At 43.8% G+C, this 27,974-nt stretch overlaps 1 protein-coding gene across 1 annotated transcript in view; it reads left to right on the top strand.

Annotated features, from left to right (window-relative positions):
* Nucleotides 1-27,974, top strand: part of LOC124004802 (sortilin-related receptor-like) — a 79,815-nt gene that overhangs the window by 19,818 nt on the left and 32,023 nt on the right. Inside the window, exons 6-11 of the mRNA XM_046313613.1 lie at nucleotides 988-1,168; nucleotides 16,837-16,938; nucleotides 17,321-17,490; nucleotides 18,628-18,820; nucleotides 19,951-20,068; nucleotides 24,825-24,898. Of these exons, the coding sequence (XP_046169569.1) occupies nucleotides 988-1,168; nucleotides 16,837-16,938; nucleotides 17,321-17,490; nucleotides 18,628-18,820; nucleotides 19,951-20,068; nucleotides 24,825-24,898 (838 nt within the window). The remainder of the gene's footprint in view (nucleotides 1-987; nucleotides 1,169-16,836; nucleotides 16,939-17,320; nucleotides 17,491-18,627; nucleotides 18,821-19,950; nucleotides 20,069-24,824; nucleotides 24,899-27,974) is intronic.

Genomic DNA, 27,974 nt, shown 5'->3' with positions numbered 1-27,974 from the left:
GTGAACTGAGATAAGGCGGAGCTTTACCTAGCATGGACTTGTAGATGACCTGGAGCCAGTGGGTCTAGCGACGAATATGTAGCGAGGGCCAGCCGACTAGAGCATACAGGTCGCAGTGGTGGGTGGTATAAGGTGCTTTAGTAACAAAACGGATGGCACTGTGATAAACTGCATCCAGTTTGCTGGGTAGAGTATTGGAAGCTATTTTGTAGATGACATCGCCGAAGTCGAGGATTGGTAGGACAGTCAGTTTTACTAGGGTAAGTTTGGCGACGTGAGTGAAGGAGGCTTTGTTGTGGAATAGAAAGCCGACCCTAGATTTGATTTTAGATTGGAGATGTTTGATATGAGTCTGAATGACAATGCAAAGAAAATGCCACTACGATCCCTGAGGAAGAGAGAGACCGATTACAAGATTTTTATTTGGGGCTCACAATGTGTGAATGGCTTAATGACTCTGGTAACACCTAAAGGATTTTGAACCCTGCTATCAATCAGATCTGGGTTCAAATAGTGTTTTAAATCTTTCAAATACTTTGAAGGTTTGCTTGAGCCTGCCTGGAGTGCCAGAAGCGCAGAGTTTGCAGAGAAAAGGTATATCAAGCACATCAAAAACAACAAACTTGCTTAAAACAATCTGATAACGATGATGATTGCGACACTTTCAGTGCCATGTATCTCTCCCCACAAATAGTAGGCCTAGGCAGGAGAGTGGCACATTCAAACATAAAACATATTTTCCTTTCAAACCCCATGCATAAAAGATAAAGCCCTGCTTTGGAAGTATTTGACCGATCTGTTAATAATTTAAAGGCGTGGATGTGGAGGGTTTAGCTAGGGTTAGACGTCCAGACCATGCTATCTGAATGGGAAGAATTCCAAGGCCCTTGGCCAATAAATTCCTCCAGGTCAGTTCACATGGTCAACAAAGAAAAACTTTTGGCCCTACCTATGTCCCACTTGCGGCCGTTTTCTGCATCTTTCCAGGGGTGTGGAACCGTACGACTCCCCCAACACGGTGCTGGTCCAGAGGCACGAGCCCCAGGGGGTGTCCAGCATCCTCAGCAGCACCGACTTCTTCCAGAGTGAGCAGAACCGCCGAGTCGTCCTAGAGAGAGTGGACAACTTCCAGCTCCGGGACAAGTACATGTTCGCCACCACTTCCACAGTAAGTGAGGTTGATTTGCAGGGGGAATTATACATGACAGGCATTCTGTTGCTCTTGCAGTGTTGAGAATGCTCTTGTTATTATGGAGAGGAATGCCCACATTGATTATTTTAACAACACAGAAATTGGGTGGTCTAACCTTAACTATGTTCTAATACAGTGCCTTCAGAAAGTATTCACGCCCTTGACTTCTTCCACATTTTGTTGTTAAAACCTGAAGTGAAAATGGATTAAATAGTGCAATAATAGTGTTAAGCATGTTTTTTTAGGACTACCTCATCTCTGTACACATACAGTTATCTTTAAGGTTCCTCAGTCGAGCAGTGAATTTCAACCACGGATTCAACTAAGACCAGAGAGGTTTTTCAATGCCTCGCAACGAAGGGCACCTATTGGTAGATGGGTAAAAAATGTATAAAAAAGCAGACATTGAATATCCCTTTGGGCACGGCAAAGTTATTAATTATACTTTGGATGGTGTATCAATATACCCAGTTACTACAAAGATACAGGTGTCCTTACTAACTCAGTTGCCGGTGAGGAAGGAAACCGCTCAGGGACTTCACCAATGGTGACTTTAAAACAGTTACAGATGTCGTGACGTGACCTTCATTAATCTGATGACTGTTATTTATTCAATCCACTAACTATGTTTAATTGTTACCCCATTTAAATGAGTCATGTAACAATGAACTGATAAGGAATGTTGTGCACCACGAAATAAGTTGTTTAATGAGTTACCATCTCCTGAATTAAACTATATAAGTTGTATATCGATAACAGTCACTTATTAATCATTACCTCATATCAGTCTCATTTGGAACGTCGCAGACTTCTTGAATCCGCAAGAACCCCATCCTTTTCTGACTATTCAGTACTAAACAAATGTATTTAATTTAATAACTAACTAAATAGTAATACCGAATACACATACAGTCGTGGCCAAATTTTGAGAATGACACAAATATTAATTTTCACAAAGTTTGCTGCTTCAGTGTCTAGATATTTTTGTCAGAATATTACTATGTAATACTGAAGTATGATTACAAGCACTTCATAAGTGTCAAAGGCTTTTATTGACAATTACATGAAGTTGATGCAAGGAGTCAATATTTGCAGTGTTGACCCTTCTTTTTCAAGACCTCTGCAATCTGCCCTGGCATGCTGTCAGTTAACTTCTGGGCCACATCCTGACTGATGGCAGCCCATTCTTGCATAACCAATGCTTGGAGTTTGTCAGAATTTGTGGGGTTTTGTTTGTCCATCCGCCTCTTGAGGATTGACCACAAGTTCTCTATGGCATTTTAAAGTCTGGGGAGTTTCCTGGCCATGGATCCAACATATTGATGTTTTGTTCCCCGATCCCGATCCATTTAGTTATCACTTTTGCCTTATGGCAAGGTGCTCCATCATGCTGGAAAAGGCATTGTTCGTCACCAAACTGTTCCTGGATGGTTGGGAGAAGTTGCTCTCTGAGGATGTGTTGGTACCATTCTTTATTCATGGCTGTGTTCTTAGGCAAAATTGTGAGAGAGCCCACTCCCTTGGCTGAGAAGCAACCTCACACATGAATGGTCTCAGGATGCTTTACTGTTGGCATGACACAGAACTGACGGTAGCGCTCACCTTGTCTTCTCCAGACAAGCTTTTTTCCGGATGCCCTAAACAATCAGAGGGGGGATTCATCAGAGAAAATTACTTTACCCCAGTCCTCAACAGTCCAATCCCTGTACCGTTTGCAGCATATCAGTCTGTCCCTGATGTTTTTCCTGGAGAGAAGTGGCTTCTTTGCTGCCCTTCTTGACACCAGGCCATCCTCCAAAAGTCTTAACCTCACTGTGCATGCAGATGCACTCAGATGCGCTCTGAAGCCTTCTTCACAAATTGATCCGCTCTCCTTAAAGTTCTTGATGATCCAATAAAATGGTTGATTTAGGTGCAATCTTACTGGCAGCAATATCCTTGCCTGTGAAGCCCTTTTTGTGCAAAGCAATGATAACGGCACGTGTTTCCTTGCAGGTAAGCATGGTTGACAGAGGAAGAATAATGATTCCAAGCACCATCCTCCTTTTGAAGCTTCCCGTCTGTTATATTCAAACTCAATCAGCATGACTGAGTGATCTCCAGCCTTGTCCCTGTCAATAGTCACACCTGTGTTAACTAGAGAATCACTGACATGATGTCAGCTGGTCCTTTTGTGGCAGGGCTGAAATGCAGTGAAAATGTGTTTTGGGGATTCAGTTAATTTGCATGGCAAAGAGGGACTTTGTAAATAATTGCAATTCATCTGATCACTCTCGATAACATTCTGGAGTATATGCAAATCGCCATCATACAAACTGAGGCAGCAGACTTTGTGAAAATTGATATTTGTGTCATTCTCTCAACTTTTGGCCACGACTGTACACACTTACATGAGACAAAATTCCCTAGTGGACTTACAAGATATGACAGCTTGTTACACAGAGATGGAGAAGGGGGTGGGGAAAATAGAGAGAGAGTGAGAAAGGGACATTTATCGTGGATACATTCTAGGACTGTTCTCACATTAATCCTATAATTTGCACACGAACTGCCACCCATTTGGGTAAGAAATGCAATGTATTTATGTGTAGATATCTTTGTTTGTTTGTGTCTCTGTTGAAACCAATCAATCCTTCTATGGGGAATGGCTCAATAATGTAAGGCTCTGATTTTTCACCAGAAGTCGCAATGTCCTTGTCCTGGCTTGGAGTGGAGTGTTTCTTCAGAACAGATACTCAGTGATTGTCTGAGATGGAATTTTCTTCTTTCCCACCTCGTGTCTTTAGTAAAAGTTTTAGGACCACTTTTACATGCCCAGCTGCAGACTGGAGATTTTAATGCCTAGTTTTTATCTTCTTCACCTCGTTTTGGGTTTCCAACAGTTTGTAATGTTTAGCTCATGCTTCAGCGCTGCTGGTCTCAAGATTGATTATTCAGGGTTCAGCTCCCGACCACTTTACATGTCAGTAGCAACCCGGCAATGTTCGGGTCTGTTGTAAATTTTGTTATCAAGGCTTTTTATCTTCAGGGAAAAGGGGTCATTCAATCACACCGACACGATGCCTGTGCTCACTTGGGGTGTGGCTACTGACTGGGCAAAAGTTTATATGAAAAACAATTATCTCATTAGAAGACTAAAATCACATTCCTATCTTAACAAAAAAACTCTCATACTTAATCATATATTTTGTATAACATTTAGATGTAAACTTGACACTTTCAGAGTTATTTCTTGATATCATCCTTAATGACATCAAAATAATAAAGAATATGACAATATATTTTCTTTAAGTCTCCACTGATCATTCTAAACATTCAGATGTTCCAATGTTCACTTTCTGGGCAAAAAGGTTTTGGGGGCAAAAGTCTTCTGGAGACAAAGCACATTTCTTTCCCAATACTGAGGAGCAAAGGGAGAGATTCTCCTCCTGCCTAATTTACGACCGAGTGTTAAGGTGTCAAAACCGGGCCACCCCCCCTTCCCCTCTTCTGTGGGTAAGAGGGTCTGGTTGTTGTCAGCTATTTACCAAGCTGATCTGAGGCCTTTGTGTCATGACTCTCCCGGGTGAGGAACAGAGTTTAATGGCTGTGATAGGAGAAAACTGAGGTTTGATCTACAACATTGTAGTTACTCCACAATACTAACCTAATTGGCAGAGTGAAAAGAAGGCAGCCTGTACAGAATAAAAATATTCCAAAACATACATCCTGTTTGCAACAAGGCAACTGCAAAAAATGTAGCAAAGAAATGATTTTTGTCCTGAAAGCAAAGTGTTATATTTGGGGCAAACACAACACATCACTGAGTACCACTCTTCATATTTTCAAGCATGGTTATGGTATGCTTGTCGTTGGCAAGGACTAGGGAGAAGAGCTAAGCAGAGGCAAAATCATAGAGTAAAACCTGGTTGTCTGCTTTCCAATAGACACTGGGGAAAAAATTCACCATTCACCAGGACAAAAACCTAAAACACAAGGCCAAATATACACCCTGGTTGCTTACCAAGACAACAGAATGTTCCTAAGTGGCCTAGTTAAAGTTTGACTTAAATTGTCTTAGAAATCTATGGCAAAACTTGAAAATGGCTTTCTAGCAATGATCAACAACCAACTTGACAGAGCTTGAAGAATAAAATAAAAATAATGATATGCAAATGTTGTACAATCCAGGTGTGCAAAGCTCTTAGAGACTTACCCAGAAAGACTCACAGCTGTAATCGCAGCCAAAGGTGATCTTAACATGTATTGATTCAGGGGTGTGAATAAAAAAATTGCGCAACAATGTCTACGAACATGTTTTCACTTTGCCTTTATGGGGTATGGTTTGTAGATGGGTGAGACATTTTTTTATTCCGGCTGTGACGCGACAAAATGTGGAATAATTTAAGGGGTATGAATACTTTCTGAGGGACTGTAAGTCATTAGTCAAACCCATCATATTGAACTGGTAGGCTTAAACACCTGATAAGTCCACCACGTGCATAGAATCGTTCTAAAGGTAGTATGTCTTATCCCTAGCTAAAGTATTTGGCCTCCTATAACCCCGGCAGTGTCTGTTTGCGATAAAGTCGCACGTTGTTTGGCATATGGAAACCACAGGCACACGACTGCTGCTTTTTGAAACAGAAGGGGACGGTTTGGTCCCAGGCTCCTTCCTTGGCTGTGAATCTGTGTCACAAATACCCAGCGTGCTTTGCCTGGGCGCATGCAGTCCAATAAAGTGTCATACAATGAAAAAGGAACTTAATTATTGACTCCTCCATGAAAAGAGGAATATCTTTTGTTGTGTACACAATGTGGACTGGAGAGACGGGCCATGTCATGTACTGTGGAACACTGGGGTTAATGTAGTCTGATACATACCGATCCCATCAAAACTAGGCTGAGATATTAGTTTGCATTTGATAGCACACATGTCTATTCTGAGCCAATTACGGGTAATGATTTCTGTCTGTGCAAACTCAGTCCTAGCCCTGAATAACCACACAGGCTCACTGCAGTCAACGCTGTTGTTAAACAGCCATGGCCAAACACACGTATCTGAATCCTGGCATTACCACACACACACACACACACACACACACACACACACACACACACACACACACACACACACACACACACACACACACACACACACACACACACACACACACACACACACACACACACACACACACACACACACACACACACACACACACACACACACACACACACACACACACACACACACACACATAGCGGAAAGGGGAAAGAGAGAGACTGAAAGTACAATTGCAGAGGACTGCTGTTTGGGGCATATTCCCTATGAGGAAGTGGTGTTTCTGTAAATAAACTGAATGGAGAGCTGAGGTTCTGCGCTGCTGCTTAGCTTGTGCAACCTTGAAGAAATATGCATTCTTAAACCCCTATAAATATGCATTCTTAAACCCCTATAAATATGCATTCTTAAACCCCTAGAAATATGCATTCTTAAACCCCTAGAAATATGCATTCTTAAACCCCTATAAATATGCATTCTTAAACCCCTATAAATATGCATTCTTAAACCCCTAGAAAAATAAATGCATTCTTAAACCCCTATAAATATGCATTCTTAAACCCCTAGAAATATGCATTCTTAAACCCTAGAAATATGCCTTAAACCCCTAGAAATATGCATTCTTAAACCCCTATAAATATGCATTCTTAAACCCCTAGAAATATGCATTCTTAAACCCCTATAAATATGCATTCTTAAGCCCCTAGAAATATGCATTCTTAAACCCCTAGAAATATGCATTCTTAAACCCCTATAAATATGCATTCTTAAACCCCTAGAAATATGCATTCTTAAACCCCTAGAAATATGCATTCTTAAACCCCTAGAAATATGCATTCTTAAACCCCTATAAATATGCATTCTTAAACCCCTAGAAATATGCATTCTTAAACCCCTAGAAATATGCATTCTTAAACCCCTATAAATATGCATTCTTAAACCCCTAGAAATATGCATTCTTAAACCCCTAGAAATATGCATTCTTAAACCCCTAGAAATATGCATTCTTAAACCCCTAGAAATATGCATTCTTAAACCCCTAGAAATATGCACATTGTGAATGTTTGTACGTTGTACCTACCATATCTTTATTCATATCAGTCTCTTACAAATCAATTGACTCAACATTCACAGCTACAAGCACACTTCATAATGTTGTCCCTACCAGAGGTGGGACCAAGTCATTGTTTTACAAGTCACACATACGTCTCAAGTCTTAGCACTCAAGTCCCGAGTCAAGTTCCAAGTCAAGACAGGCAAGTGAGACAAGTCTCAAGTCCTAAACAAGTCATAACGTGCTAAACAAGTCATAACGTGCTCTTCACCAAATGTAATACCATTTCATGTTTTTAACAAGAGTAATAGTTAGTATATTACATTTACGCAAATCATGCATGCTTTTAAAAATATCAATATATTTATTACTTTGCAAATACATTTTATATTACCATGGAAATACATGGATAGCCATGAGAAAGAACCCCCCCTGTCCCTCTGTGACAGCGTGAGAGGAGTGGTAGGCTGGGTCGTGTGGGGTGGTTGCTCTCCTGTAGATGAGTTAAGCAGCAGAGTGTCTGCTGGCCATCCAACATGGCAATTCACATAGAAATAAATCACCTACAACAGCCGTTGCCGTGTAGAATAGAGAATCGAGTACAGATCTATGTTTTGCATTTCTATCTGTAAGACTGTATCTGAATGCGATGCCTCAGATGAAATAAGCCGCCGTTCTTCATTCATTATCAAAGGAGAAAGCTCAAAACTGCGGAGGACAGCAGAGCCAGGGATGGTGGGATTTGTGTGAAGCATAAACCCAACCAGAGGTTCAAGCACTCGCTGTAATCAGCAGGTTAGGAAGAGTACACAACCATTCTAGGAGGCACTCTGCCACAAATGTGCTCATTTGATCTATTCCAGCTCCAAACAGCGTGGTGGCGAGTCAATCTGCAAATCTAATCTAGGCAAGCAGTGAGGAGCGCACATAACAATACAGGCTCCAGACATCACAAGCAGTGAGGAGTGCACATAACAATACAGGCTCCAGACATCACAAGCAGCGAGGAGCGCAGATAACAATACAGGCTCCAGACATCACAAGCCAGGCAAAAAACAACAACCATGAAACAAACAAGTTACACACACTCATAAACACACAGCCTCGTGTGATGGATAGCTGTCGGTTATATTAGCCATTAGTTATATGCTTCGGTGGGTCGCTCAGATTGTCAGAACAGCAAAATGGCTTATGTTGTGTCTCGTCTGCGTACCCAACCAACCTGTTGGCCAGCAGCACTCCTGTTGGTCGGAGCTAGAGACTGCAACTTGTCAGACATGACCGATCTATGTGCTGTTAATGATGTTGTGGTTTGGTTGTTGCTTGGTGTCACTAACCACTCATGCACACACTCATCAGGGTTCTGTTGCCCAGTGCTGCCATGTGCTGCAGTCTCAAGTACTGTTGCTATTCCCAATGGGCTGATTTGTTCCATAGCCAAAGGATAGTACGGTGTGTGTTTTTCTTCTGGCTAGAATTGTATCCCAAGCTATATCATTTCACACTTCCACTTGTATAAATATTCCCACTTCCATTGTAGATTTGGATTGTTTTTATAGATGGTAATGAGGCTATATACAAAAGGCTAAACACAAACGAATGGTTGGATTGTAGTTTATGTTAATCAACAACACCATTCACATGAATCCAAAATAGCAAATTAAAAAACAATATGGAAAACTGCACTGAGTGTAGAAAACATTAGGAACACCTTCCTAATATTGAGTTGCACTCCCTTTGGCCCTCAGAACAACCTCAATTCGCTGGGGGCCTGGACTCTACAAGGTGTCAGGGCCTGGACTCTACAAGGTGTCAGGGTATGTACTCTACAAGGTGTCAGGGTATGGACTCTACAAGGTGTCAGGGCATGGACTCTACAAGGTGTCAGGATATGGACTCTACAAGGTGTCAGGATATGGACTCTACAAGGTGTCAGGGCATGGACTCTACAAGGTGTCAGGGCATGGACTCTACAAGGTGTCAGGGCATGGACTCTACAAGGTGTCAGGATATGGACTCTACAAGGTGTCAGGGTATGGACTCTACAAGGTGTCAGGGCCTGGACTCTACAAGGTGTCAGGGCCTGGACTCTACAAGGTGTCAGGGTATGGACTCTACAAGGTGTCAGGGTATGGACTCTACAAGGTGTCAGGGCCTGGACTCTACAAGGTGTCAGGGTATGGACTCTACAAGGTGTCAGGGCCTGGACTCTACAAGGTGTCAGGGCCTGGACTCTACAAGGTGTCAGGGCATGGACTCTACAAGGTGTCAGGGCATGGACTCTACAAGGTGTTAGGGCATGGACTCTACAAGGTGTCAGGATATGGACTCTACAAGGTGTCAGGGCATGGACTCTACAAGGTGTCAGGGCATGGACTGTACAAGGTGTCAGGGTATGGACTCTACAAGGTGTCAGGGTATGGACTCTACAAGGTGTCAGGGCATGGACTCTACAAGGTGTCAGGGCATGGACTCTACAAGGTGTCAGGGTATGGACTCTACAAGGTGTCAGGGTATGGACTCTACAAGGTGTCAGGGCCTGGACTCTACAAGGTGTCAGGGCCTGGACTCTACAAGGTGTCAGGGTATGGACTCTACAAGGTGTCAGGGCCTGGACTCTACAAGGTGTCAGGGTATGGACTCTACAAGGTGTCAGGGTATGGACTCTACAAGGTGTCAGGGCATGGACTCTACAAGGTGTCAGGGCATGGACTCTACAAGGTGTCAGGGTATGGACTCTACAAGGTGTCAGGGTATGGACTCTACAAGGTGTCAGGGCATGGACTCTACAAGGTGTCAGGGCATGGACTCTACAAGGTGTCAGGGCATGGACTCTACAAGGTGTCAAAAGCATTTCACAGGGATGCTGGCCCATGTTGACTCCAATGCTTCCCCTAGTTGTGTCAGGCTGGCTGGATGTCCTTTGGGTGGTGGACCATTCTTGATACACACAGGAAACTGTTGAGCATGAAAAACCCAGCAGAGTTGCAGTTCTTGACACACTCAAACCGGTGCGCCTGACACCTTCTACCATACCCCATTCAAAGGCACTTAAATATTTTGTCTTGCCCATTCACCCTCTGAATGTCATACATACACAATACATGTCTCAATTGTCTCAAGGATTAAAAATCCTTATTTAACCTGTCTCCTCCCCTTCATCTACACTGATTGAAGTGGATTTAACAAGTGACATCAATTAGGGATCATAGCTTTGACCTGGATTCACCTGGTCAGTCTATGTCATGGAAAGAGCAAGTGTTCCTTATGTTTTGTACACTCAGTGAATGTGGTTAAATTAATCACCAGAGCCTTACATTTAATAAATATAAAGCTATGTTAGTTCCTATCTAAGAGCCTCTGTTGTCATATCTTTGCATCATTAGCTTAGGCACTCAGTTAATTAAATAAAACTACTACAGTCTGTGACCCCACAGCCTGACCCCAACCTACAGAGCAGCCCCCCCCCCCCCAGATACAGTTGAGCATGTGAAATGTTCAGTGACGTAGCCCAGTCGCAGAGCATTAGCAACACCGTGTCAACGCTAACTCGTCACTTTCACTCACTCTCATCCGTCTCTAGTCATTCCCACTACCCAGCCCCTACTAATATCTTCGGCTGGAGCTAATAGGATTACCGTAATGAATATCACGAGCTTTTGGCAGCACCGAGCTTCTTAGGCCAATTAAACGCCCCAGAAATGCAGAGTTTTATCCCAGGCCTGACAATATAGATCCCTGAGTAATGATTGATAATCAGGCCTGAAGACCTCTACTCCTTTCCATAGTCCTCCGGAAGATAACTGGGTTAATTCATAGAAATGGACGTCAATAAGAGGTTTCTTGGGTTTTTCTTTTGAACACATCTCCTTGTTATTTGCAAGGTGTCTCAGTGGCGACGAGAGGAGGGGGAGTGTGACAAGATCAAGGACTTCCTTTTCGAATGGTTGCCTGTGCTTTCCCTGATGCGTCAATACCCCCACTGTGTTTAATGTAGCCATAACGGCATAGAGCAGACCGACAACCACATTGAACAGGAGATTGCAATGCCTATTTAAGCTGCTGTTTGGGCTTGTTTGTTTCCCCTGTAAAATAGATTTAAGTGTTGCGACACCCAGAGAACAAGACCGAGCTCTATTCCTTTGGGCAGCCATATTGGTCGCAATGGCCCTTAACGCTGTAGTGGTCCTTTACGTTCTTCCTTAACGTGTGATGCCAAACCACACATTTCCCCAGCTCCCACTGCAATGTGTGACGCATCACACACGCACACACACACACACACACACACACACACACACACACACACACACACACACACACACACACACACACACACACACACACACACACACACACACACACACACACACACACACACACACACACACACACACACACACACACACACACACACACACACACAACAGGGCACTTCGCTGTAAAAAACAATGTGACATGTCCAGTGTGAGAGAAGGAGGGCGGAGATAAACATGCCACTTAAAAGCAATGGGAGGTCTGGGTAATGGCTCTATGTCCCTCAGATTAACAGTTACCTTCTGGCTGGATAAACAAACCACATCGACAGCTCCCATAGGCTCGGCTCTGCAGGAGGACTGGAGAGGACAGGGTTTCATGTGCGCCCCCCCCCCCCACTACTATTCTTCTAGTTTATTGGTTTAGATATAGAATGTGAAAAGGGAGGGGGGTTATCCAAATATCATCATTTGCATTGGAAACACAGTGCTTCTGTTCTGAGCAGCTAGACTGCTGAAGGTATATACTTGCTATGAATATGTACAGGTGAATCAATTCAATAAGAATGCATGGTGCTCAGTATCTGTTCCTGGTATTTATATTAATATAATGACGCTTCATAATGACTTAACCATCCATCCAACTATCATCAAATTATTATTAAGACACCGTACATTTGCTATAGCAAGGTTTGATATGAATCCCTGGTGGATAGAATCCATTTTCCACAGATCGTCAGACCTCTCTTCTGTCATGGAAGCCAGTCAAGCTACTGTGGTTGAAATGACCCCCCTGGCCTGCTGTCATTGAAGCATTGAAGCAGTAGTCTTTTCCGAGAATACGTTTCTCTCCCCTTGGTATTCTCCATGCCCACATTGTGTTGTTGTGGCTGCTTGGCTTTCAGAACACGGCAGACTCTGTCGCGGGGACGGAACGTTAACAGCAACAGTAGATAAATCAATAGGTTGAAAAGCACTGTGAGGACCCAGACTTGCGGACAGACTTGCAGTCAGGCAGACGGACGGACTCACACGCAGGCAGGCACATTGTGTCTCGGGGAACAGGGAGTCACTTTGTTGCGCCTGCTGGGTCATCAGATAAAAGACGGACTACATGACATGAATGCTTGCCTAGATCCATCAGTCATCAGTGGGGGAACTGGGAAAGCTCTCAGTGAGCGCGCGCATGTTTTGTTTTTATTGGTCATCTTGGCTGCCTTGAGGGCGCTCTCTGCTAATCCAAGATGATGCCATGAACCTGATTGCCGTCCTATGCGGTGAATAATCCTGTGATGTTCTGGGGCTCTTATGTGCTGCCTGCTTTCCAACTGTGCACCACTAGTGTAGCTGTGTTTTGCCTGTGTGTGTGTGTTTGTCTGTGTGGCCCGTCAGACCGAAGTATTATTTCAGTGCATTACTGAAGCCATCTGTCCTCTTCATTGTTAGCATCATCGTGGGATTTCCATGTCTGTGACACATCTCTTTTCCACAAACTGTTGGCTGCTCTATGATGTTAACACTGACCTTTGTAGTCATATTTTATAACATTGTTTTGTCCCAGCTCGGTAAAGATACCTGTATTAATCGGTGTGTGTGTGTATTGCGTGTGCGTGTGCGTGCGTGCCTCAATAACTACAAATATAATCAAATTTAACTGTGTATTTGGCCTCCCTAATAAAGTGTACTCGCTTGACATTTATTACCTGCAGCTTTTAATGAAGAGAATATTTCTGTTAGTTGTTAATGGGGGGTGGAAGGCCAGACAGGCTGTTAGTGGTCCCATCCTGCTGATGTGAGCCTAGCTTAGCCAATCTCTGGGAGGCAGATCACATGGTGTCGGTGTTGCCAGACTGACACGTAAGAGGAGACACATCACTGGCTGCGTCTCAAATGGCACCCTATACAGTGCACTATTTTTGACCAGGCTCCATTAGTCTCTGGTCTAAAGTAGTGCATTTTGTAGGGAATAGGGTGCCATTTGGGATGCAACTAGCGTCTCAGGTCTCTCTGGGGATCCGGAGGGCGGCGAGACTCGGCGCTTTGGTCTTCCTGCTTGTAATTCATTAGAGTACAGCCCCTTTCCCCTCTCTTGAACAAAGTGGTCTCGCTGACATAACAATGAGATTTGGCCTTTGATTGTTCTCATTGGCCCACTGAGCTTACAATCCGCCCAACAGTACAGATAGATTCATCACTTGAGTCTTTAAATGCCCTATAAGACCATGGCCAGAGCTTACCCATGATTTTTCACAATTATTTAAGTCAATAAGTCATAGTTTCCACTTCGTGCAAATCCTTGTGAGTGCGGTATCTTTTCCTATGATTATTAATAGTGAATAATAGTGAAAACATCAAAACTATGAAATAACACATATGGAATCATGTAGTAACCAAAAAAGTGTAATAATAATACATTTTTAAAATTAATATAAAAATAATATATAATAATAATCATATAAAAATATATTTTATATTAGCCACCCTTTGCCTTGATTACATGTTTGCACACTCTTGGCATTCTCTCAACCTGCTTCATGAGGTTGTCACCTGGAATGTATTTAAATTCTTAATATGTTTGAGCCAATCAGTTGGGTTGTGACAAGGTAGGGGTGGTATATCAATTTCAAGAACTTTGAAAGTTTCTTCAAGTGCAGTTGCAAAAACCATCAAGGGCTTTGATGAAACTGGCTCTCATGAGGACCGTCACAGGAAAGGAAGACCCAGAGTTACCTTCGCTGCAGAGGATAAGTTCATTAGAGTTAACTGCACCTCAGATTGCAGCCCAAATAAATGCTTCACTGAGTTCAAGTAACAGACACTTCTCAACATCAACTGTTCGGAGGACACTGCGTGAGATAGGCCTTCATGGTCAAATTGCTGCAAAGAAACCACTACTAAAGGACTCCAATAAGAAGAAGAGACTACTTGGGCCAAGAAACACGAGCAATGGACATTAGACCGGTGGAAATCTGTCCTTTGGTCTGATGAATCCAAATTCAAGATTTTTGCTTCCAACTGCCATGTCTTTGTGAGACGCAGAATAGGTGAACCGTTGATCTCTGAATGTGTGGTTCCCACCTTGAAGCATGGAAGAGGAGGTGTGATGGTGTGGGGGTGCTTTGCAGGTGACACTGTCTGTGATTTATTTAGAATTCAAGGCACACTTAACCAGCATGGCTACCACACCATGCTGCAGCAATATGCCATCTCAACTGGTTTGCGCTTAGTGGGACTATCATTTGTTTATCAAGAGAATTCAAGGCACACTTAACCAGCATGTCTACCACAGCATTCTGCAGCAATACGCCATCCCATCTGGTTTGCGCTTAGTGGGACTATCATTTGTTTATCAAGAGAACAATGACCCAAAACACACCTCACGTCTGTGCAAGGGCTATTTGACCAAGGAGAGTAATGTAGTGCTGCATCAGATGACCTGGCCTCCACAACCAGTTTGTGATGAGTTGGACCGCAGAGTGAATGAAAAGCAGGCAACAAGTGCTCAGCATATGTGTGAACTCCTTGTTGGAAAAGCATTTTTCATGAAGCTGGTTGAGAGAATGCCAAGAGTGTGCAAAGCTGTCATCAAGGCAAAGGGTGGCTACTTTGAAATATAAAATATAATCTTGATTTGTTTAACACTTTTTTGGTTGCTACATGATTCCATATGTGTTATTTCATAGTTTGATGTCTCTACTATTATTCTACTACGTAGAAAATAGTAAAAAATAAAGTAAAATCTTTGAATAGGTGTGTCCAAACTTTTGACTGGTACTGTATATAAATGTTATAGTTGCTTGATGTGATAGTATTTTGCAATCCTCCGTCGCCCCAAGACGGATTATTTTGACCACTAACGTTTTGCCTCACTACACACTCCACTGATTTGATTGGTCTAACATTACCTAGACACCACAACTGTCTATCCAGATAATGAACACTCCACTGCTTTGATTGGTCTAACATTACCTAGACACCACAACTGTCTATCCAGATAATGAGCACTCCACTGCTTTGATTGGTCTAACATTACCTAGACACCACAACTGTCTATCCAGATGATGAACACTCCACTGCTTTGATTGGTCTAACATTACCTAGACACCACAACTGTCTATCCAGATAATGAACACTCCACTGCTTTGATTGGTCTAACATTACCTAGACACCACAACTGTCTATCCAGATAATGAACACTCCACTGCTTTGATTGGTCTAACATTACCTAGACATCATAACTGTCTATCCAGATGATGAACACTCCACTGCTTTGATTGGTCTAACATTACCTAGACACCATAACTGTCTATCCAGATAATGAACACTCCACTGCTTTGATTGGTCTAACATTACCTAGACACCATAACTGTCTATCCAGATAATGAACACTCCACTGCTTTGATTGGTCTAACATTACCTAGACACCACAACTGTCTATCCAGATAATGAAACGGCACTCGTGAAAAAAGTCCAAGGAAATGATGGTAACATGTCATTTGCTGCGTGGATGATCATGAGCAAAGTCATTGTAGCCTATCATTTCACTTCCCCTGTGAGAACCATGTACCGCAGCCAAAGCCTGCCAGCAGCCTACTTACTACCAAAGGTTGTCCATTAAAATGTAGAAAAACGCATATCAACTATCTTTCATTACTTATCCATATTACTATCCATATTACATATTATTATCTTTCAATACTTATCCATCATCTTATTCTTTATAAGCCTTTTGATGGCGGATTCGCGGTCATCATTTTTTAGAAGATGCGAAAACTTTGGAGATCACAATAGATGGTGAAGTCAAAGATAGGCCAGTGATTTCCATCTGTGAGAAGGTTTTCCCTAAATCAATGCTCATGACAAATCCAGAACCAGCCATTACTGGCTAATATTTTGAAAATAGTATAGGCCTAGAAAAAAAAAATAACAGAACATTAGCTAGTAAAGTTAGCATGCTAGCTAGCTACACTGCCAGCTGCCAGTGCTCTATTTGCTGATGTTTATAAACGCCACGTGGAAAAACCCACACCCAATTTGTGAATATGAATAAGTAGTTAATCTTCGAAGATGGAACCTAAACGTGCATTTCCTCTCTAGGACAGGAAATTACATTGATGTAGTGTTGTCAACTTTCTCTGGGGGGGTCCTTTTAATAATAGCAGATTCTATAATCATTTTGTCACATTAGTCATAATTTGGAGGTGGTCATTAAGCCGTCTCCACGGCTCTTTGTGTTTCTTATTTATTGATTCATTGATTGATTTATTAATTGTACATCTGTTGGTTCCAGACTTTGTTGGGGAGCCATGAACCATCCTCCGTCCAGCTGTGGGTGTCCTACAACCGCCAGCCAATGAAAGCCGCCCAGTTCATGACCCGCCACCCAATCACAGTGAGTCTCCAGGCCTGCTTCGCCACACCAGAACATCCTCTCTGTGGCTCCTAGTTGACTCCTAGTCTAGAGAACAAACCTGCCACTGTATCGTTGATGAAATTGGGAAAATGTGTTTGTAAGGAAATGCTATAACTATACTATGTAGCTAGTATGTAGTTGACAGCTCAACATGAGCCAGAAATCACAAGAACAATACTGTAAGGCGTTACACTCCACTCACAGTAGAAAGATTATAATTCCATGACATTATTTATCTTAAAGATGAACCTGTTTTTGTGTAAAGTTGAATTACAATCATCAGCTTTTAGTTGTGAGAGAATCACACCATGCCCTTCACAAATAAGGAAAACTGCTCAACGTCGCTTTTCTTCTCCTGCAGGAGTACTACATCGCTGACGCCTCGGAGGACCAGGTGTTTGTTTGCGTCAACCACCTCAACAACGTCACCCACCTGTACATCTCAGACACGCAGGGCCTGTCCTTCTCCCTGTCCCTGGAGAATGTGCTATACTACAGCCCAGAGGGTTCAGGCAGCAACACCCTCATCAGGTAGGTACAATATTCCTAGTGCTTCTCAATACTCTACTGGGTGGTTGCACAATTCTGCTCCAGGCCAGCACTTACACAACTGCTTCCTCTATATGACCTAATCAACCAATCTCGGGTTGCTCATTTTTGTTTCAGGCCGGCCCAGCACTAACCCACCTGATTTGATCTGTTAACTAATCGCAGGTTGCACATTTTTGTTCCAGCCCAGCACTAACCCATTATATTCAGCTAATCTGCTTATCACTGTGATTAGTGGCTTGTTAGTGCTGGGGTAGGACCAAAATGTGCGCCACCTTTGGTGTATCCCCCCCAGGAACAGATTTGGAAACACTGCAGTATTCTACTAAGCAACAATGGATCTGAGATCTGGGTTCAATTAGTATTGGTATCTTTCAAATACTTAAGCTGCCCTTGATTGAGCTTACCTGACACAAAAGAAAAGTCCCAAAAGTGCAAACCCTTCCCGTCTGACACTCCAGGCAGGCTCAATCAATCACCCAATGCATTTCAAAGAAAACAAGTACCATTTGAAGTCTGCAATATTCTGATGTGACTCACAGTTAAGGCAGCCTAATTAGTAGGAAACACTATGAGATCTGTAGTGTCTTGCTAGGAACAAAGTAACAGAACTCACCTTGATCAAGTACACACACCCTTGGATCAATTATACCCACCTTGATCAAGCGCACCCACCCGACTTGATTTATTTTGGAGAGAGAGGAGGCTGTTCTACGTCTGATCATTGCAGCACTGGGGGACCTCCTGGTGTGCATTCCTAGTGACGACGATGAGTCACTGTGTGTGTGTGTGTGCGCGTTTTCTCCTCAGAGTTGGTCAACAACAGCAGGGCCTTTGCATGTGTTCACATGTTTAAATCCCAGGGACCAGGATGTTGGATGTTTGCTGAGTCCATGTTGTCACGGCGCTGCCTGGAGTTGTTGTGTTGTGAGAGCAGCTTGATTGCTTCTTGATAGTGAGGCGACCCCACGACAGGAGCAGAACACGTGTTTCCTTTAACCAACATAGCCACAAGATACACTGAACGTGATCCTGTATTGTTGTTGATGCTAATCATGTCTGTGTGTATGTGTGCATCTGTCTGTGTTTGTGTGTGTGTGTGTGTGTGTTTCATCCCAGGTACTTTACCAATGAGCCCTTTGCTGACCTGCACCGTGTGGAGGGTCTGCGTGGCGTCTTCGTGGCCACGCTCATCAACGGCTCGCTCAGCAAGGACAACATGCGCTCCGTGATCACCTTCGACAAGGGGGGCACCTGGGAACTGCTGCAGGCCCCCTCCGCCGACAGCCTGGGAGGAACCCTGGACTGCCAGGTAGCTAGCTGGCTGTTACAGTAACACCTGATCCTGTATCAGTGGTTAGAGAAAGCGTTCATCTACTCCCTGGTGGGTTTCCCCTAACCACTGATACAGGATACTGAAACACAGACTCTAGGTTATAGCTGCCTGACAGACCATTGCTGGCAGCTTCAGCAATGTGACATCATACACATCGGGGCGACAACAACAGGATTACAGGAAGCAGACCATTCTCTTTGTTCCTTTAAAAACCCGCTGCATGTAAAATATTGTGTGCTATAGCTTGGAAAATAAATAAATGTGAGTCTGGATGACAACGTAATATTTTGTTTCCAGCATTAGGGCTGTTTTCCTAAATAAGTCATATCCGCTTCGGGTTTTGTTACCTTTCCACGATACTAGCGTGTGTCGCGATACTATTATCATCCCAGCCATAATTAAGATCTGCCCAAGACTCCCACTGTTGGCTCTTGTTAATGTAGGCATGCCTGAAGGGAGGGCACAAATTGGGAAGAGACATTAAAGTGACAGTCTTGGCAGAATGTCATTATTTTCTTGTTGATGTCTGTAAGCAGGAAGTTGCCTCGTTGTGTGTAACACTGTCAAAGTGTTGAGTCTATGAGTCCTTTGAGGTAGGAATTGGGGGTGGGTTAATATGAACCTACATTAGTGGTTAGGAACAACAGCCATGAGGCCACAAGGTGTGTTTGCATTCTGAAGGGGAAGTAAGTTTGGATGCAAACAGATGTGTTCTGTTTGGTTTTAGAAAGTGGTTGTGTCCCTTGTACTAAAATGTATGCACTCACTACTATAACCCGCTTTGGATAAGTGTCTGCTAAATTTACTATGATGTAAATGTAGCTTCACTTCTGAGAAAATAGTTTATATTTGTATTTATTTATTTTTGGTTTTGCCAGATTGTTGTCTCCATTGACTTCTCTCTCCATCTCTCCCCTCTCCCTCCACAACGCCTCTCCATCCTTCCCTCCCTTCCCCCCTACTCGATCTCCCTTCACCTTCCTATCTATCCCTCCATTTTTTCTTTCTATATCTCTCTCCTCTCTATCCCTCCCTCCCCTCCATCCCTCTTCGATACCCTCTCGGTACTTCTCTATCCCCCCCATCCTGTCCCTCCCTCTCTGTAGCTCTCCAAGGGCTGCTCCCTCCACCTGGCCCAGCGCTGGAGCCAGCTTCTCAACATTCAGCTGCGCAGGATGCCCATACTGTCCAAGGAGTCAGCACCAGGGCTCATCATGGCTACAGGTGGGGAGGCTTAGACTAGCATCATACCACTACAATGACTATTTATTTTAAAAATACGTACAGTACCAGTCAAACGTTTGGACACACCTACTCATTCAAGTTTTTTTTATTTTTAAATTTGACTATTTTCTACATCGTAAAAATAATAGTGAAGACATCAAAAAAACTATGAAATAACACATATGGAATCATGTAGTAACCAAAAAAGTGGTATATATTTTATATTTGAGATTCTTCAAAGTAACCACTCTTTGCCTTGATGACAGCTTTGCACACACTTGGTATTCTCTCAACCAGCTTCATGAGGTAGTCACCTGGAATGCATTTCAAACAACAGGTGTGCCCTGTTAAAAGTTACTTTGTGGAATTGCTTACCTTCTTAATGCGTTTGAGCCAATCAGTTGTGTTGTGACAAGGTAGGGGTGGTATACAGCCCTATTTGGTAAAAGTCCAAGTGCATATTATGGCAAGAACAGCTCAAATAAACAAAGAGAAACAACAGTCCATCATTACTTTAAGACATGAAGGTCAGTCAATCCAGAACATTTCAAGAACTTTGAAAGTTTCTTCAGTCGCAAAACCATCAAGCGCAATGATGAAACTGGCTCTCATGAGGACCGCCACAGGAAAAGTAGACCCAGAGTTACCTCTGCTGCAGAGGATAAGTTCATTAGAGTTACCAGCCTCAGAAATTGCAACCCAAATAAATGTTTCACAGAGTTCAAGTAACAGACACATCTCAACATCAACTGTTCAGAGGAGACTGTGTGAATCAGGTCTTCATGGTCAAATTGCTGCAAAGAAACCACCACTAAAGGGCACCAGTAATAAGAAGAGACTTGCTTGAGCCAAGAAACACGAGCAATGGACATTTAGACTGGTGGAAATCTGTCCAAATTTGAAAGTTTTGGTTCCAACCGCCATGTCTTTGTGAGACGCAGAGTAGGTGAACGGATGATCTCTGCATGTGTTGTTCCCACCTTGAAGCATGGAGGAGGAGGTGTGATGGTGTGGGGGTGCTTTTCTGGTGACGCTGTCTATGATTTATTTAGAATTCAAGACACACTTAACCAGCATGGCTTCCACAGCATTCTGCAGCAATACCCCATCCCATCTGGTTTGCGCTTAGTGGGACTATCATTTGTTTATCAAGAGAACAATGACCCAAAACACACCTCACGTCTGTGCAAGGGCTATTTGACCAAGGAGAGTAATGTAGTGCTGCATCAGATGACCTGGTCTCCACAACCCGTTTGTGATGAGTTGGACCGCAGAGTGAATGAAAAGCAGCCAACAAGTGCTCAGCATATGTGTGAACTCATTCATGACGGTTGGAAAAGCATTCCAGGTGAAGCTGGTTCAGAGAATGCCAAGAGTGTAAAATAGCTGTTATCAAGGCAAAGGGTGGCTACTTTGAAGAATCTAAAATCTAAAATATATTTTGATATTTTAACCTGTTAATCCTACCCCCTACTTTTTCGAACATTCTGTTAAAAATCGCGCAACATTTCAGCGTCCTGCTACTCATGCCAGGAATATAGTATATGCATATGATTAGTATGTATGGATAGAAAACACTCTGACGTTTCTAAAACTGGTTAAATCACGGCTGTGACTATAACAGAGCCTGCGTTTCATCGGAAAGCGGAAGAAAACTGATCACTGAAAACTGGAAAAAGTATCAATGCGCCACTTGCATCTATTGTTGAATGGAAACCAAATTACCTGGAGCCGAGATTGCAATTCCTACAGCTTTCACACGATGTCACCAGTCTTGTCAATAGCCTAGGCTATGTTTCTTGGTCAAACGAACAAGAGACAGCCCATTTCTTCCGGTCTCCGACCGGATGTTTTGGAGTAGAAATTTCTGAACATGATTTGAAGACGTGAAGCTATTGAATATACATCGCCCCGTGATCAATTTGATAGATTATTAACATTTACTAATACCTAAAGTTGCATTACAACTATGTCAAAGTGTTTTGTGAAAGTTTCTCGTCAACTTTTTTAATTTAAAAAAATGACGTTGCGTTATAAAACGCTGTTTTTTCCTTCATCACACAGTCTTCATAGATCGATATCTAGGCTATATATGGACCGATTTAATCGAAAAAAATACCCAATAGTGATGTTTATGGGACATCTAGGAGTGCCAACAAAGAAGATCATCAAAGGTAATGAATGTTTTATATTTTATTTCTGCGTTTTGTGTAGTGCCGACTATGCTAATTATTTTGTTTACGTCCCCTGCGGGTCTTTTGGGGTGTTGCATGCTATCAGATAATAGCTTCTCATGCTTTCACCGAAAAGCATTTTAAAAATCTGACTTGTTGGCTGGATTCACAACGAGTGTAGCTTTAATTCAGTACCCTGCATGTGTGTTTTAATGAACGTTTGAGTTTTAACGAGTGCTATTAGCATTTAGCGTAGTGCATTTGCATTTCCATATGTGTAGATGGGACGCATGCGTCCCGGGTCGACCCAAGAGACACTTTATTTTTTATGTGTTATTTCATAGTTTTGATGTCTTCACTATTATTCTACAATGTAGAAAATAGTACAAATTAAGAAAAACCCTTAAATGAGTAGGTGTGTCCAAACCTTTGACTGGTACCGTATATCTTTAAAGATGGAGAGAGACGAGGACAGTGGGGAAAGAAGGAGGAAGGTTGCGTTAAAGGGAGCCCATACTGCTACGGCATTACCGCTATACACGCCAGGCCACTTAATGACCATTTCCATGGCGAATACGTGACTTCTCTTAAGGTGGTGCAACTTCCGCTGTTGTCTGATCTGATAGAGAGGACCACTTCCTCCATCAGCCAATCACACAGGAAATGAGACTATGTGCATAGAGAAGCTGCCTAGTCTCTCCTTCCTGTTGTTTGTCTGTGTCTGTGTTCATATTTATTTTTTTTAACCTTACTTAGAGGTTAACCTTTAGTTATTCAGGCAATTCAGTTGAAAGCAAATTCTTATTCACCGTGTGTGTGTGTGTGTGTGTGTGTGTGTGTGTGTGTGTGTGTGTGTGTGTGTGTGTGTGTGTGTGTGTGTGTGTGTGTGTGTGTGTGTGTGTGTGTGTGTGTGTGTGTGTGTGTGTGTGTGTGTGTGTGTGTGTGTGTGTGTGTGTGTGTGTGTGAGTGAGTGGTGTGTGGTTGTGCGTGCACGCACACACGTTTTTCCTGAGTGCTCATCTTTGAGTGCTTTTTTTCTGAGTTCTTGTGTTCATTGTGTGTGTGTGTGTGTGTGTGTGTGTGTGTGTGTGTGTGTGTGTGTGTGTGTGTGTGTGTGTGTGTGTGTGTGTGTGTGTGTGTGTGTGTGTGTGTGTGTGTGTGTGTGTGTGTGTGTGTGTGTGTGTGTGTGTGTGTGTGCATGTATAACTGCGTGTACTCAGGTCAGAGCAATAGACTTTGACTGGAGCTACACGAGGAGCCGTTGGACACATCCATTGTGTTTCATCCACTAAAATTGTCTCTCTGTCTCTACCTTGTCGCGCTTCTGCCTGCTTGGCCGAGTACATTGATTTCCTTTGTAGCTGTGTCTGGAAGGAGGAAGAAGCCACTACACCCTGCGAGCTGCTAGAACCCTTAATTAAATGATTAGTAGATAATGGCCACGGGAAGAAGTGCAGAGAGGAGCAGGGAGGGAGGGCTGCGGAAACACTATGCCCCTCTCGTCCATGTTATCGCTCACACACAGATGCACTCATTACTTCTGCATCACCCAGCGGGTACAAGCAAACGCACACACAGACCGTCTCCCTCTTTGTGTGGACCCAGCCAGCCACACACGACCAGCATCCCCACACCACCTATCAGGCGGAATGTTTCCACCGAAGCGTTTTGTTTTGTGACTGGTTCCTGTATATACAATTTCTTAATTTGTAAAGCACCGTTAATATGGCCTCCAAGAGCGACAGTCATTAGTGGTGGTGCAGGGGAGAGAACATCATTCACATTCAGTGGCTTCATTAAACAGCTCTCAGGATGAGTGTCACATAGAGAGCGAGCTGTACACAACTACATAAAACAATAAGGAGTTGGAGTCAGAGCTTTTGATACCTGCTGTAATCCATCTTGCACTGGTGAATTGTACAACAGGTACCAGTACGCGCACAGGGGTTAGGTGCAACATGGTAGTCTACATCCACATAGGATAAATAGATATATGATGTTAGACATTAGACTCATTACACACGTTAGGGCCTTCCCCCTAGAATGACTGCAGACTGATGTTGATATTATTCATGCCTGTATGTTCAGCACATGGTAAGGACAGAGTATTGACACTGCAATCTAATGTTGACAATAAAGCACACGAGAGAATAGGAACTTTTCGGGAACACAGGTCTATCGCTTGATCTCAAGCATCCGTTTAAAAACCCTGGATAGAATCTATCCCTACATAGAGCCACCCAGCTATAGGGCCATGCTACACTAGCCCCTTTCTCCATGGCCCGCGTCTCAAGTCACTTTGTGTGCTCTGGGCTGTGCTCAAATTCGTCCCAAATCGCACCCTATTCCCTATGCATGTAGTGCACTACTTTTGACCAGGGCTTTGGTCGAAAGTAGTGCACTATGTAGGGAATAGGGTGCTGTTTGGGACAACGCCCGGGATACTGCTGGCACTGGAGACCACCTGAAGCTGCAGTAGTGTTCCTACTGAAACACTCTCTGTGTGTAATGTTTAATTCATCACCTCCTCTCTCACAGCCATTCCACTGATCATCCTGTGTCTGTGTCTGTCTCCCCTGCAGGCTCTGTGGGTAAGAACTTGGCCAACAAGCCCAATGTGTATGTGTCCAGCAGTGCTGGGGCCAGATGGAGAGAGGTCAGTGTCTGTCTGTGCGCGCCTTGTTTTTGTGCGTGTGCTCCATAAACGTAACTATGCACATGATGAGCTGTAAATCACGACGTTGGTTATTCTTTCCTGCCGATGCCACCCCCTCATATGCCAAAGGGTTTATGTGCAGCGCCTCGCCATAGTGCTGAATGGCCAGCGGAGGACACTTTCTTTGACAGCATCTTATTAAGCAACCACAAAGCCACACGGGGGAACCCTCAACAACAGAAACAATGGAAAGCACCCACAAAGCCACACGGGGGAACCCTCAACAACAGAAACAATGGAAAACCACCCACAAAGCCACACGGGGGAACCCTCAACAACAGAAACAATGGAAAAGCACCCACAAAGCCACACGGGGGAACCCTCAACAACAGAAACAATGGAAAAGCACCCACAAAGCCACACGGGGGAACCCTCAACAACAGAAACAATGGAAAAGCACCCACAAAGCCACACGGGGGAACCCTCAACAACAGAAACAATGGAAAATCACCCACAAAGCCACACGGGGGAACCCTCAACAACAGAAACAATGGAAAAGCACCCACAAAGCCACACGGGGGAAGCATCAACAACAGAAACAATGGAAAAGCACCCACAAAGCCACACGGGGGAACCCTCAACAACAGAAACAATGGAAAAGCACCCACAAAGCCACACGGGGGAACCCTCAACAACAGAAACAATGGAAAATCACCCACAAAGCCACACGGGGGAACCCTCAACGACAGAAACAACGGAAAAGCACCCACAAAGCCACACGAGGGAACCCTCAAAAACAGAAACAATGGAAAAGCACCCACAAAGCCACACGAGGGAACCCTCAAAAACACAAACAATGGAAAAGCACCCACAAAGCCACACGAGGGAACCCTCAAAAACAGAAACAATGGAAAAGCACCCACAAAGCCACATGGGGGAACCCTCAACAACAGAAACAATGGAAAAGCACCCACAAAGCCACACGAGGGAACCCTCAAAAACAGAAACAATGGAAAAGCACCCACAAAGCCACATGGGGGAACCCTCAAAAACACAAACAATGGAAAAGCACCCACAAAGCCACACGAGGGAACCCTCAAAAACAGAAACAATGGAAAAGCACCCACAAAGCCACACGAGGGAACCCTCAAAAACACAAACAATGGAAAAGCACTCACAAAGCCACATGGGGGAACCCTCAAAAACACAAACAATGGAAAAGCACCCACAAAGCCACACGAGGGAACCCTCAAAAACAGAAACAATGGAAAAGCACCCACAAAGCCACACGAGGGAACCCTCAAAAACACAAACAATGGAAAAGCACCCACAAAGCCACACGGGGGAACCCTCAACAACAGAAACAATGGAAAATCACCCACAAAGCCAATGGAAAAGCACCATCAAAGCCAGCCGCGAGGGAACCCTCAAAACAGAAACAATGGAAAAGCACCCACAAAGCCACACGGGGGAACCCTCAACAACAGAAACAATGGAAAATCACCCACAAAGCCACACGGGGGAACCCTCAACAACAGAAACAATGGAAAATCACCCACAAAGCCACACGGGGGAACCCTCAACGACAGAAACAATGGAAAATCACCCACAAAGCCACACGGGGGAACCCTCAACGACAGAAACAATGGAAAATCACCCACAAAGCCACACGGGGTAACCCTCAACAATTGAAACAACGGAAAAGCACCCACAAAGCCACACGGGGGAACCCTCAACAACAGAAACAATGGAAAATCACCCACAAAGCCACACGGGGGAACCCTCAACGACAGAAACAACGGAAAAGCACCCACAAAGCCACACGAGGGAACCCTCAAAAACAGAAACAACGGAAAAGCACCCACAAAGCCACACGAGGGAACCCTCAAAAACACAAACAATGGAAAAGCACCCACAAAGCCATACGAGGGAACCCTCAAAAACACAAACAATGGAAAAGAACCCACAAAGCCACACGAGGGAACCCTCAAAAACACAAACAATGGAAAAGCACCCACAAAGCCACATGGGGGAACCCTCAAAAACACAAACAATGGAAAAACACCCACAAAGCCACACGAGGGAACCCTCAAAAACAGAAACAACGGAAAAGCACCCACAAAGCCACACGGGGGAACCCTCAAAAACACAAACAATGGAAAAGCACCCACAAAGCCACACGAGGGAACCCTCAAAAACACAAACAATGGAAAAGCACCCACAAAGCCACACGGGGGAACCCTCAAAAACACAAACAATGGAAAAGCACCCACAAAGCCACACGAGGGAACCCTCAACGACAGAAACAATGGAAAATCACCCACAAAGCCACACGGGGAACCCTCAACGACAGAAACAACGGAAAAGCACCCACAAAGCCACACGGGGAACCCTCAACAACAGAAACAATGGAAAATCACCCACAAAGCCACACGGGGAACCCTCAAAAACAGAAACAATGGAAAATCACCCACAAAGCCACACGAGGGAACCCTCAAAAACACAAACAATGGAAAAGCACCCACAAAGCCACACGAGGGAACCCTCAACGACAGAAACAATGGAAAATCACCCACAAAGCCACATGGGGGAACCCTCAACGACAGAAACAACGGAAAAGCACCCACAAAGCCACACGGGGGAACCCTCAACAACAGAAACAATGGAAAATCACCCACAAAGCCACACGAGGGAACCCTCAAAAACAGAAACAATGGAAAAGCACCCACAAAGCCACACGAGGGAACCCTCAAAAACACAAACAATGGAAAAGCACCCACAAAGCCACACGAGGGAACCCTCAAAAACACAAACAATGGAAAAGCACCCACAAAGCCACACGAGGGAACCCTCAAAAACACAAACAATGGAAAAGCACCCACAAAGCCACACGAGGGAACCCTCAAAAACAGAAACAATGGAAAAGCACCCACAAAGCCACACGGGGGAACCCTCAACAACAGAAACAATGGAAAAGCACCCACAAAGCCACACGAGGGAACCCTCAAAAACAGAAACAATGGAAAAGCACCCACAAAGCCACACGGGGGAACCCTCAAAAACACAAACAATGGAA

Source organism: Oncorhynchus gorbuscha, linkage group LG19 (genome assembly GCF_021184085.1).
Source record: "Oncorhynchus gorbuscha isolate QuinsamMale2020 ecotype Even-year linkage group LG19, OgorEven_v1.0, whole genome shotgun sequence".
NCBI lineage: Eukaryota > Metazoa > Chordata > Actinopteri > Salmoniformes > Salmonidae > Oncorhynchus > Oncorhynchus gorbuscha.
The sequence above is the reverse complement of the archived record's forward strand: the minus strand, read 5'-3'. Positions and strand labels throughout refer to the sequence as shown.